The sequence below is a fragment of the Schistocerca cancellata genome, chromosome 3 (assembly GCF_023864275.1).
Source record: "Schistocerca cancellata isolate TAMUIC-IGC-003103 chromosome 3, iqSchCanc2.1, whole genome shotgun sequence".
Lineage (NCBI taxonomy): Eukaryota > Metazoa > Arthropoda > Insecta > Orthoptera > Acrididae > Schistocerca > Schistocerca cancellata.
In genome coordinates, this window is record NC_064628.1 from 561,273,601 (window position 1) to 561,288,174 (window position 14,574).

General features: G+C 40.6%; 1 protein-coding gene across 1 annotated transcript in view; it reads right to left on the reverse strand.

Moving 5' to 3' along the window:
- The window catches only part of LOC126176804 (juvenile hormone esterase-like), a 136,666-nt gene that overhangs the window by 57,839 nt on the left and 64,253 nt on the right, over positions 1-14,574 (reverse strand). The window contains exon 6 of the mRNA XM_049923984.1: positions 13,725-13,924. Within this exon, the coding sequence (XP_049779941.1) occupies positions 13,725-13,924 (200 nt within the window). The remainder of the gene's footprint in view (positions 1-13,724; positions 13,925-14,574) is intronic.

Consider the following 14,574-nt stretch of genomic DNA (forward strand, 5'->3'; position numbering starts at 1 on the left):
TGATCTGGAGATTTTGCTGCAGAGATTTGTGACACGACTACGTCGACACATTACGGCCACATGTACACTACATAATAGAGTTGGGCAACACGATTCTTTTTCCCGATTCGATTCCTACGATTCAATCTCACACTGTGAATCGATTCCTACCATTCGTTCACGATTCTTTCACGATTCATTCTAGTCTGCAATGGCACGATTCTTACGGAATGCAAAAAGTTCTACATCTTACTCACAGATGGCAGGACATGTCTGAAATTGTCAATGGGGTTAGAATCGAACTGTGTCATGACGAGATATGCCAGAAATAGTTTATTTATAAGTAAACATGCATATGACGTTACAAGTGTGATTCTCGATTTATACGTGTAATGCCTTAATTGATGAAAGGACACCATGTCTAACCTAAAACATATCTAGGATGATTGTTACTATTGGATGTACGGTAAGTCCAACGTGTTCATATTCCGATAATGTTATACCGCCATTTCACAAAATTTTGATACACCTTTACTGTAACATCCAATAGTAACAAAGATTTACGAAATTGCGATATAAAATACTTATTGTGTAAAATCGAGTTTTTCAGGAAACACGCCGATATAGATAAACTTAAAAATCAAAATCCGTATCTAAATATAAAATTTCATCCAAATTGTTAAAGCCGGTCCAAAGAAACACTAAATTCGCGTTTTTGTTTAAAAAACTCTTTTCTGTAAAATTGCATGCTGTAAGGAAAGACACCTATATACAGATAAACAAGAAAACCAAAACCTTAACTACATTCAATACGTACTAACAAAGTTTTACTAGATGGCGTTATAAAAATATGTGAAATAGCGTTTCTATAATATAAAATTGCGTTTTTACGAATGGAACTATATATATATATATATATATATATATATATATATATATATTGTAAAATTGACTTTTTACGAAAGAATGGAACTAAGTAGGTGAACTCAAAAAGCAAAAAGCAGTCTAAATACAAAATTTCATCCAAATCGTTAGGGCCGTTTTCGAGATACGCGAAATATAATACATAATCCAAGTGCTATTGCTCGTGTGTAAAGAAGGTGTGTGTGTTTTGCATTGCATCTGCAACAAATAAGAGGTACGTATTTATTCATCATACTTGGATTTCTTGATTTTAATCGTGTGTATTGGGAGCTGTGTACTCGCTGTATATCGTTTCTGTCATCACTAGTTCGTGTATCACTCGCGCAAACTAAGCTGGCGTCGGCGCGGTGGCTGATGATGGTAGCGACAGTAAATGGGAAATGCCTTTACGCTCGTTCCCGTCAGCCACCGCCAAGTGTCAGCTTGGTTTGTTCGTTCCGAGCTTCCTCTGTTCACACGCATCCTCCACTTGACTGCCATCTGACGGTCGTAATCATTCGGCATGATTCGGAAGTTCCCTTCGAAGCACAGCGTACCAAGAATCGATGAATCGTTGGAACTTGGAATCGTCACGACTCTGAAAAACGCAATCGTTCTTACGATTCTTTTGAACGACGATTCGTCCGTATGACGATTCGATTCTTACGATTCTTTATTTAGAGGCGTTCAAATGAACGACTCATTCACGAATCGCCACAACTCTACTACATAACACTACATACTCTGAACTGACTGGGCAAGTGCATATCTGCTGTTTGCCGTAGATAGTGCCCTGACGTCGCTCATACGCTAAGAATAAAATGAGTCTCTGGAGGTTTTTGGGCGGGCGGTGTAGAAATCTGATCTGAAGACATCGTTCCGAAAACGACTGAATTGAAAGTGATGAACAAAGATAACACTACTTCTGTGAGGTGGCCTGTTGATGGTGACAACAATCCATGTGGATACATTTTATCATTTTATAATAGTCTTTTCCCCGCACTACTAGCACAAGGCGCTACTTGCACAGCAGTTGTGCAGGCATGACTTCATGACATCATTGAACGTCGGGCCTCAGTTCGAAGCGGGACCCGTCACTGAGGACAATCCAACTCCAGTCAATGAGAGTGTAGGCCGAAGAAGTAACTTGAGACGCCCCGGACAGCAGTGGGATACCAATCTGACTGTCTCCCGGCAAAAGGCCCGAAGCCGAAGAGTAATGGTAGGGTGGCATTTCGGAGCAGTATCCCTTTGCTTATCAACCAGGGCCCCCTTATCTCGACATTATTTTAAGCGTCGTTTTGTTGCCCTTCATGCAAGCCATCCTGGGCTTACATATGAGCAAGATAATGTCCGCCCGCACAGGCGAGAGTTTCTACTGCTTGTCTTTCTTACTTGTCGTCGGATCTCTCCCCAATCAAGAAAGTTTTCTGAGTTACGGGCAGGGCCCTCCTACCAACCCGGGAGTTTGACGATCTAGCGAGCCAATTGGACAGAATTTCGCACGATATCCCTCAGGAAGACATCGAACGACTATCAACGAATGCCAATCCGAGTAACTAATTGCATGGGGGTCAGCGATGGACCAATTCGTTATTGACTTGCTCGATTTTTATAGTTCCTTCTCTCGGAGAAATTAACCAATTTTATGATATTTTTATCATTTGCTTGTCTGTTCACGTATGTCATATCTACCGATTTCCGTCCCATTCAAGTAATTACGTCGTGGCACGTTGGTTTTTTGTCTTAGAGCGCGTAATTCTTTGATGTTTTGCACATTTTGAGCAAAATGTCACATTATGACAGTCCAGTATCGCCTTGACCGATGACGATTGCATCTTCGTCATTTTCGACGTCAGTGAATCGACTTGTTTCTAGTACTCGCTTTGTTCCTTTGCCTCGCGGTCGTATAAATTTGGCCCTTATTCAGAGTGATTAGATGGCTGCGAAAGTCACCCAACTTAGCCTGACACAACAGCAACACTTCCGCTGTTGACTAGGTTCGGTGGGGTATGTGAATGGGTGTGAGCAGTCACGGAACTAATCGAGCGGCGACTTTTTGATCTTGAAACCGTGGTACAAAATATGAAAACTGTTGCAAGAGCGATTTTCCTTTTTTCATTGTCCCCTCAATTGTGATATAGTGGTCTTGGAGCGGCAGGACTCCACTCCACATGAGATATTCTGTTCTCCACAGCCGGCCGGGGTGGCCGAGCGGTTCTAGGTGCTACAGTCTGGAACCGCGCTACTGCTACGGTCGCAGGCTCGAATCCTGCCACGGGCATGGATGTGTGTGATGTCCTTAGGTTAGTTAGGTTTAAGTAGTTCTAAGTTCCATGGGACTGATGACCTCAGAAGTTAAGTCCCATAGTGCTCAGAGCCATTTGAACCATTTTTTTGTTCTCCACAGTGTTACGCCAGAAGCTCTCCACCCAGACCACAACACGAGGGAGGCTGGCTAGCTACCAGCCTACGGAGTCATTCAGTGTAGTACCAGGGCCCAGTCCACTAGAGTGGTGAGCTGAATTACTACGTGCTGGGGAAAGTACTGTGCAGACTTGGGCGACTACATGCCGAAAGCAGCGGCATGTCTTAATTAAACCTGGCTGAGTGACTATAAATACTGCTCGCTCGGATCTAACTGTACCTCTGGCCCACGCCGAGAACTATGCACCAATCCCATTTGGATCACTCTCATTCGTCTATGTGTACTGCAGCATCCGCTAGCTGGTGGTCTATAAGTCAATGCTGCACATGATGCAACCTGGGCTTGAACTAGAGCCAACAAGATGGGGATGACCTCAACCGGCTTCCGTGCACCTCCTAAGGACCCTCAGTTCATGTCCACATCGCTAGCTTACTAATCAACTGTGGGACGGCAACTGCTGCTGCAGTACCCCTGCCGGGAAGAGCCAGCAGACGTTGCTTTGCAATGCCATCGCGCTGCTGATCTTTTGTTTTCTCCTGTCGGAAGCCAAGCATCTGGTAGAGTGCTTTGCTGAGGCATACACTGCCTCCCTGGGGTCAAGGCATGCCACTGAGCTGTAGCTTTTAGCCACTGTGGGAGCGTCTCTGTAAACAATAATACTGCTGATCATCTAAAAAGAAATGATTGTTAGAAGGAATGACTCAGCATATAGAAAAGTCAAAATAACGTTGGGTGAAATTGAAAGCAAGTGTGGTAACATAAAGAGTGCAACGGGAATTCCACTGTTAAATGCGGAGGACAGAGCGAATAGGTGGAAAGAATACAATGAATGCCTCTATGAGGGGGAAGATTTGTCTCATGTGATAGAAGAGGAAACAGGTGTCGATATGGATCCAGTATTAGAATAAGAATTTAAAAGTACTTTAGAGCAATTAAGATTATAAAAGACAGAGGGAATAGATAACATTCCATTAGAATTTCTAAAATCATTGGGGGAAGTGGCATCAAAGCGACTGTTCACGTTGGTGTGTAGAATGTGTGAGCCTGGTGACATACCGTCTGACTTTCGGAAAAATATCATCCACACACTTCCGTAGACTGCAAGAGCTGACAAGTGCGAGGATTATCGCACAGTCACCTTAACAGTTCATGCATTAATGCTACTACAAGAATAATATACAGGAGAATGGAAAAGAAAATTGAGATTGAGTTAGACGACGATCAGTTTGGCTTTAGGAAAGGTAAAGGCGCCATTGTGGCAATTCCGACGGTGCGGTTGTTAACGGAAACAAGACGAAAGAAAAATAAAAACACGTTCATGGCATTTGTCGACCTGGAGAAAGCCTCGGGAATGTTAAATGGTGCAAGATGTTCGAAATTCTGACAAAAATAGGGGGAAAATGTATGGTGAGACGGGTAATGTACAATATGTACAAAAGCACAGACGGACTAATAAGAGTGGACGACGAAGAACGAAGTGCTCGGATTGAAAAGGGTGTAAGACAGGGATCTCGTCTTTCGCCCCTACTATTAAATCTGTACCTCGAAGAAGCAATGATGGAATTAAAAGAAAGTTTCAGGAATGGAATTCAAATTGAAGGTGGAAGGGTATCAACCATACGATTCGCTGATGACATAGCTGTTCTGACTGAAGGTGAAGAAGAATTACCTGCTGAATGGAATGAACAGTCTAATGAGTACAGATTATGGATTGAGAGTAAATCGAAGAAAGACGAAGGTAATGAGAAGTACTAGAAATGAGAACAGCGAGAAATTTAACAAGATAGATGGACACAAAGTGGATGAAGTTAAGGAATTCTACTACCTAGGCAGCACAATAACCAATGAAGGACGGAGCAAGGAGGACATTAAAAGCATACTAACGCTGGAAAAAGTTACTAGTATCAAACATAGACCTTAATCTGAGGAAGAAATTTCTGAGAATTTTCATTTGGAGCACGGCATTGTATGGTTGTGAAACATGGACTGTGGGAAAACAGGAACAGAAGAGAATCGAAACATTTTAGATGTGGTGCTGCAGCCGAAATGTTGAAAATTTGGTGGACCGATAAGGTAAGGAATCTGGAGGTTCTGCGCAGAATCTGAGAGGAAAGGAATATGTGGAAAACACTGATAAGGACAAAGGACAGGATGATACATCTGTTAAGACATTAGGGAATGATTTCCATGGTATTTGAGGGAGTTGTAGTGGGCAAAATCTGTTGATGAAGACAGAGATTGGAATATATCCAGCAACTGACGACTAAAACCAAGAACAAAACTGCTAATCAATCGTACATTGGTGATTCTACGACCATCGATGAACTGGTAATCAGCGCATAATGTCCTGCTTATCATGCTTTGTCTCAGTATCCGCCACCCCCACACCCGACACTGTTATACTGGTGTTAGAACTTTTAAGTGTTACAGGGTTTAGGTTAGCATCTCACTTTTGTAGATCAGAAATGGAGAAAGGAGGAGTTGCCACATTCATCAGGAACTGTCATAAATTTAAGAACATAGACATTCACAAATTTTGCCTAGAACAGCATATGGAAGCATGTGCAACAGAATTGGAATTTCACAAAAAATCCTTCATAATATTAAGTGTATATCGAGCACCTGCAGGTAACTTTAATCTGTTTGTAAACCATCTTGAAGCTGTACTGGCCCATTTAACAACCAAAAACAAAGAAATAGTGGTTGCTGGTGATTTCAATGTAGATTTCCTTAAAGACTCTCCCAATAAGAACTTATTTGAGTTAGTAACACTATCATTAAACTTAATTCCCACTGTAAAGTTCCCCACTAGGATAGCCACTTGCTCACAAACAGCCATTGATAATATCTTTATAGAAAAGTCCAATGAACAAAATTATATTACAAAACCAATAGTCAATGCCCTCTCAGACCATGACATGCAGTTCCTTCTGTTAAATGTTAATACTGAACAGGATATAAAATCTGTTAAATCTGAGCTCAACAGGGTAATCAGTAAGCCAAATATTGATTATTTTAGGACACTCCTCAGAGACATTCACTGGACTGATGAATCTTATATCTCTGGCAGGAAACAAAGGGTGTTATTAGGAAAGAGACATGTATCAAGCTATCAGGCATCATCCAACTGGGAACTAATTACATGTGGGGTCCGACAAGGTTCCATTTTGGGGCCCTTACTTTTTCTTGTGTATATCAATGACCTTTCATCAGTAACATTACCAGATGCCAAGTTTGTTTTGTTTGCCGATGATACAAACATTGCAATAAATAGCAAATCAAGTTTAGTCTTAGAAAGATCAGCCAATATAATATTTGTGGACATTAATCACTGGTTCCTAGCCAATTCTTTGTCACTAAACTTTGAAAAAACACGCTACATGCAGTTCAGAACTTGTAAGGGGTGTCCCAAGAGTATATGTCTAACATATGATGACAAGAAGATAGAAGAAGTGGACAGTGTTAAATTCTTGGGATTACAGCTTGATAATAAATTCAACTGGGAGGAGCACACCACAAAACTGCTGAAGCATCTTAACAAATCTCTGTTTGCAATGCGAATTTTGTCAGACCTAGGGGATATAAAAATGAAAAAGCTGGCATACTATGCTAACTTTCATTCCATAATGTCATATGGGATTATTTTTTGGGGTAATTCATCAAGCCAAGCTAAAGTTTTCCGGGCACAAAAATGTGCAGTAAGAGTTATATGTGGCAAGAACATCCTGGAGAAACCTGTTTAGGGAACTAGGGATACTAACTACTGCTTCCCAATATATTTAGTCCCTAATGAAATTTGTCATTAAAATATATCACTTTTTCAAACAAACAGCTCAATTCATGGAATCAATACTATAAATAAGAATAATCTTCACAAGGATTTAAAGTCACTTAATCTTGTACAAAAAGGTGTGCATTATTCAGGAGCACACATTTTCAATAACTTGCCAGCAGCCATAAAAAGCTTAACAACCAATGAAATTCAGTTTAAGAGAAGCCTAAAGGATTTATTGGTGGCCAACTACTTCTACTCCATTGATGAATTTCTTAGTAAAACCAACTGATTTGTATATAAGTACAACATAACTTCTGCACAATTTCAGTGCAGTAATGTGTTCATTGAAAACTTGTGTGTGTGTGTAAGTATAATCTAACTTCTGCACCATTTCAGTGCAGTAATGTGTTCATTGTAAATAAGTATTACAGTAGTTGTATTACATGTTTATTACCTTATAAATAAATAAAAAACTTTTTTATTTTAAATTCAGTGCATTAGTATTTGTAAAATGACTCTTAGTGTTCATTAAAAATGACGATCATTCCACTTGGGACCTGTGGAATGGTACATTAGCTTACTTGTTTTAGTTGTAAATATTTGTCGTGTATTGTTGTTTTTCTGACATGTTCCACATCCTGGAAGACCTCCTCACTACAGATCAATTGGAATGAAAGTTAATCTAATCTAATCTTAGAAGAGAGGCAGTGGCACTGAGCAACTCCGTGGGACAGCATGCAGTATCATTATCACAGCGTGGTGAATGACAACCAAAAGCTGAATAATTTTATCTAGGTTCGATCCTTCAAAGTGGACTAAGGCGATGATTTGAGTGAGTTTAGGGCGAACACTACAGAAACATACACTAGATTGCACCTAGTTGGATTGTGTGCAGTGACATAACACCCTGTGCACTGAATCTTCAGCGATGATCTGCGTTAAATGTAAAACGCCTACGCATAACCCCAGAAAATGTAGTGCGCATGGTTTGTACTCACGGATAAAGACTGTCGTTGTTATGGTGTTTAGTCCGCAGACTGGCTTGACGCAGCTCTCCTAGCTACTCTACAACTCCGAATAACTATTGCAAATCGACATACTTCTGAATCTGCTGACTGCATTCATCTTTCGGTCCCCGTCTACCATTCTCACCCCATTCCCGTCCACCCACACACTTCCCTCCAGTACTAAACTGGTGATTCCTTCATTTAAAAATCTTGTGCAATCGTTTATCGTCCATGTTTCACTTCCATACATGGCTACCCTCAGTACAAATACTTTAAAATGACTTCCTGACACTTAAATCTATATTCGATGTTAACAAACTTTTCTTCTTCAGAAACGCTCTTCTGACCATTGCGAGTGCATATTTTATATCCTATCTACTTCGGCCATCATCAGTTTTCTTCTGTCCAAAGAGCAAAACTCATCTACTACTCTCAGTGTTTCGTTTCCTAATCCAATTCTCCCAGCATCACCTGATTTAATTCTAGGATATTACATTATCCTTGTTTTTCTTTTGTTGACGCTCATCTTATATTCTCCTTTCAAGAAAATATCCAGTCCATTCGACTGCTGTTCCAAGACCTTTACTGTCTCTGACATAATTACAATGTCATCGGCAAACCTGGAAGTTTTTACTTCTTCTCCCTGGACTTCCGAATAATTCTTTGGTTTCCTTTACTGCTTGCTCAATGTTAAGACTAAATAACATTGTCGATAGGCTACAATCCGTCTCACGCCCTTCTCATCCACCGCTTCCCCTTTATGCTCATCAACTCTATGAACTGTGATCTGGTTTCTGTACAAGTTGCAAATAGTCATTCGCTCTCTTTATTTTACCCCTACTATCTTCAGAATTTCAGTGTATTCCAGCCAATATTGTCAAAAGCTATCACTACATCTACAAACGTACGTTCTTTCCTTAATCTGTCTTCAAAAAAACATCTCGCAGGGTCAATACTGCCTCATGTGTTTCCACATTTTTACGTCATCCAAACTACTTTTAATCTGTAAAGAATTCTTGTAAGTGTTTTGCAACCCTGACTTACTACACTGATGGTCGTTTAATATTCACCTGTCAGTATATTTTTTTTTTGGAATTCAGATTATTACATTCTTCTTGAATTCTGACAGGGTTCCCTTTGTTTCCTAAATCTTGTACACTAGATGGAAGAGTTATGTCACGGCTAGTTCTTCCAGTTACTCTTCGGACCTTGTCTCGACGTTGGTTTTACAATGCTCTGGCAAATTCTTCCCTCAGTATTGTATCTACCCTCTCATGTACGTCATGTTCTATTTCTGTAATACTGCCCTCAAGTACATTTACCTTGAGAGGGCTTTCTACATACGCCTACCACCTACCACCTTTCTCTCTCCCTTCTTTTTGTTAGGTCCGGTTTTCCATCTGAGCTCTTAATATTCATGCAGCTGCTTCTCTTACTGCCAAAGATCTCCTTAATTTTCCTGTAGGCAGTATCTATGTTTCTCGTAGAGATATATGCTTCAAAATTCTTACTTTTGGTCGCTTGCCATTAATACTTAGCCATTTTGCACTTCCTGGGAATCTCGTTTTTTAGACGTTTGTGTTCCCTTTAGCCTGCTTCATTTACTGTATTCTTATTTTTTCCCTTTCATCAGTCAACTTCAGTATTTCCTGTGTTATCCAAGGATTTATACTAGGCCCAGTCTTTTAGTCTATTTCATCTTCCGCTGCCTTCACTATTTCTTTTCCCAAAGCTACACATTCGTCTTCTACTGTAATCCTTTCCAACTGTCATCAGTCTCTCGTTCTTTCCACTTCTCCAGGTCCAATCTTCTTAATTTCCTACCATTTTACTATCTCTTCAGTTGTAATCTGGAGTACAAATAAATTGTGCTCAGAATCCACACCCGGTCGTGGGAACGTCTTACATCTTAAAATTTGGTGGCGAAATCTATGTTTTACCATTACGTAAACTTTCTCAAACCTTCCGGTGCCTGCACGTCTCAGGTGTGACTGTTAAAACAAGCGTTCTGGTGATTAAATCATGCTGTGCACAAATTTTTAGCAAATAGCTTCCTCTTCATTCCTTTCCCATACTCTATAATCACCTACTATTTTTCCTTCTTTTCCTTTTCCTTCTATCGAATTCCAGCCGCCCATCACGATTCAATTTTCGTCACACTTAACTATCTCAATACTTTGTTTTAACTTGTCATACATTTCTTCAGTCTCTTCAGCGTCCGCGGAGCTAGTTGGTATATAAACTACACTACAGTGGAGGGTGTGGGCTTCGTCTTTGTGTTGACTACAATAACGCGTTCGCTAAGCTGTTCATGGTAGGTTACCCGCATTCTTCATTTCTTATTCAATTATTAAACCTACTCCTGGTTTACCCCTATCTGATTTTGCATTTATAACCCTATATTCACTCGTCAAGAAGTGCTGTTCCTCCTGCCACTGAACCTCAGTAATTCCCACTATATCAAACTTTCACTGATCCATTTCCCTTTTCATATTTTCTAACCTAATTCCCCAAATAGGGGATCTAATATTCCATGCTCCGATCAGTACAACGTCAGTTTTCTTTCTCCTGATAACGACATCCTCCTGAGTAATCCCTGTCTGGGGATCGAATGGAGAACTATTTTACCTCCGGAATATTTTACCCAAGAGGGTGCGACCATTATTTAACCGTATAGTAGAGTTGCAAGCCCTCGGGAAAAATTACGACTGTGGTTTCCCCTTGCTTTGAGCCGTTCTCAGTACCAGCACAGTAAGGCCGTTTTAGTTGTTATTACAAGGACAGACTGTTGCCCCTATTCATGAACCACACGTTCGTAGGGCCATAGTGTGTTTCTTCCAACGGTACGGCTATCTGTATCGCTGAGGCACGCAAACCGTCCCCACCATCGGCAACGTCCATGCTTCATGGGGGTAACGTTAAGAAGTATTTATGGAAAACACTGAGTCCGCTCGCGTGCTATTTTACCTAGCGATTTTTTTCCTATTGTTAAGACAAATACCTTACGATGAGTAAAGCACAGTAGCAAGAGCTTACCGCTACAGTGGATTCAGTGCTTGCTAAAACAGTTGTCTCAGATGACGGTAGATGATGTAGACTTGTGTTGGTAATTGGATAAATCAATCAGTTTCTACCTATTGTTACGTACACGCAACACGAAGTTTTCAGTAATTTATTTTTCATGAAGTGTTAGACTAATTTTTAAACTTAAAAAAAACACGACAGAGAACCTGTGAATGCCTTTTAACACAATGATGACGGGTTGTGTACAATAAGTTAATTTTGACTGTATTTTGTCAAGTTAAACATCGTATTGCGTGTACGTGAAAATGGGGAAAAAAGGGTAAAGGAGAGAGCCAATATCCATAATGCTAGTGCTGCTAACTTGGTTTCTCTATTTAAAGGTAAGGCAGGAAAGAATGTGTTTGGCAGTTTGCTTTTGTGGACAACCTGTTGACAGCCGCAAAGCTAGCTTATTTGTTCGAAGGCTATTACTGAAAATGGCTAAGTAGGACGAGGGGCTATTTTTGCAGATATGGAAGTTACGCTTAGTAGGAGATACAAAAACGGAAGTGATGTATCACGAGGAATAACGAAATGCTTACACATCAGATATACGAGACAAAATAGTTGTACAAATCATCGGGTGCCATTAAACACCGTGTCACAAGGACAGGAGGAAGCCATCGAAAGTTTCGTGGGTAGAATAAGGAAACTCAATGTCTACACATATGAGGTGATGGGAAGTAATGACATGAGTAAGGTGTTCTCTGCAAGAAGGGTAGTAAAGAGCCTCAGACGCATCTTCGCGGAGGTTGGCACTCGATGTGTCCAGGACAGTACGAGCAGAGTTTCCTAAAACCTCAAATGAAGCCATAGGAAGGGCAACGGCGTCAGAAGAGATAAACGCCGTGACCCGAGTCTGCGTTATGGGATTTTTTTCCACTGGCGTCAAATGCTAGCGTTGTGGACGATCAGGCCACATGCGACAAGACTGTCAGCAGCCGCCATGTAGGAAACTGGAAAAAGTACGGCATCAGAACGGGACTTTAGGCAGAATAGAGGCGATGACAAGAAAGTAGAGTATGGGAACAATTTATATATGGGAATAATGTACCCCTAACCGTAGTAGTGTACACCTCTGAAATTGTACGCCATCGTCACTTTGGCCCTCAAATATTTGCTGGAGAAACTGCCAGAAAATAGAATATTTTGTAATGAAATTACAGCCTCCTGTACCAAATGCATTTCATTTCACCTCTGTCATGAACTTTTTCAATGAATAATAATATTAATACATCCAAAATTCGAGCCTAAGTAAAAACGATCAAGGAAGCTTTTCAGGCATGAAACTTCAAAGTTATCCGGATCCTAAGATTTTAAGTGCAATTTAATTAAATGAATATCATATTCATTTAATAAAATACATATATTACACAAGTATTTTGAGGAGTTCTTAATTATTCAGAAATCGATTCGCCTCCAGTCTCTTAGAATATAGACTACAAGGATGTAAGCTATTAGATATAGCTGTGAATAAAGAGCATCATCACATTAGATAATTGTATTTTCTTCATCGCTGTCCGAAATTCGGTAGGTTGATGAGTTTCGCCGTTGTCCATAATTGCTACAGGAGCATCAGGTTCAGAATTACTTTCGCCAGGAAAATGACTTACGTCACTATCACGATTAGTTCTTTTAATAATGCTTCCCATAAAAGTCATTTTTGCGTTAACGATATTTCCTTCGTGGGGGACCACAGTCGTACACAATTTTTGAAAGAGATTTGCAGCACGTGAAACCTCTTTAAAAAAATTCGTAAATGACATTTTCACACAACTCGGTGACAGAATAGTTACACGATGTGTACTCCGGTACCATAATGACTGTTCAAAAAATATTTTTGTCAAATTAATTAAACAACAATTTCTCAGAACTTAGAACGACTGTTCTCTACTTGGACTCACCAAATTCTGGATTTGCAATTGTGGCAGCGGTCTATATATGTGCAGTGATGGATGCACAGTAACAAACAATAGACTCCGGGGTCTGAATGAGCCTGATGTACAACCCTAGCGTTAAACTCCAACAGGAGCTCCATGGCCGCTGACCTCCCTTTCAATTAATCTTGCGCTACTGAAAAGTGGATGGAAAGGAACACAAGTTTTGTTGGACATAGGTGTGCGTGTGTCTGTGATTAATCTGAACATCATGGGGAAGAGGCGGCTTAGCTCACCGTGATGAAAGTTATGTAGGCCGGGTAGTAATGAAGTGCATTTGATAGTATCGACTATATTCCAGTTTCAAAGCAGAAAACATATCTGGGAACGTATGGAAGATTTGCCTCTTATACGCAATGCTTAACGCGGGAACTTAGCGGTAGATTTACTATACAAGATGGGACTGATCTTTGACAATGCATAGTAGAACTCAGAGGGAGATTTTTTTTCATCTCTGCGAAAGTGGGAACCAATGAAGCTAAATATGAATCAGAGCGACGAAGTATCACAGGTCATACAACAAACCTCCAAAGCAATTTTATTATAACCGATATACAAGGAAAACATAAGCCGAAGTTTGGTAGTCACAGTGAGAAACAAGCCTTCGACATGGAAATATTTCAGCACCGTACCTCGTCCGACAAGATGAGCGAGTTGTCAACCAAGAGGTCCGTAGCGTTGACGGTTCGCAGGAAGTCGACAAGCGCCTGCGAGTCGTTGGTGTGGAAGCCGAGGGCGGCTCCCAGATTGAAGGCGTGCTGGCGCGCCTCGTCCGCGATCACTTGCCGCGAGATGAAGTTCCCGCTTTGGATGATCGCCCGCGAGAAGAGTCCTACCACAAGTTATCATTTCACAAAGGTGTTAGATTCTTACAAATTTGAGGACAAAAATCAATTACTTGCTGCAATTATTTTCGTGGTATTTGGCTGCCTGCTGTTCAACTGATGCTGCAGTGCCCTATTTTCTGGAGCACATACGATTACCATCCGATTTTTTTAATAAAATGTGATTTACGTAAATCCTTACCATCGAAATGTTTGGTAAATCGCTAGTTGTTTGGAATCTAATGGAAACAACATGAAACAATGTTAAAGTTCAGAATCAGAAATGAAAACTTCGTACAGTATTAATTCTCTATGGACGAGCTCGACAAATCTGTAATGCTTACAGTACATTGCTGAGTCTGCATATCGATGCATTTTCTTGCAGTTGCCGTGCGTAGCAGATTCGGAACACTTCCAGATTACAAATGTAGGAAGCGGCGCTGCACTATGAGAATTTCTAATCCTACGTGAACCGTTGCATCTTGGGAGTTCTTCGTGGCGTGCACACGTGTATCTCAGCTGCAGATATTTACTACTATTGACCTTGAAAATAGTAAGCTATCAAATCTTTTAAATATTTCGTGATAAAGGTAATTTTGAGGTATATCCGGATAAAAATATGATCCTGGTAGACGTTACCCCTAGAATTTGTGAGCGT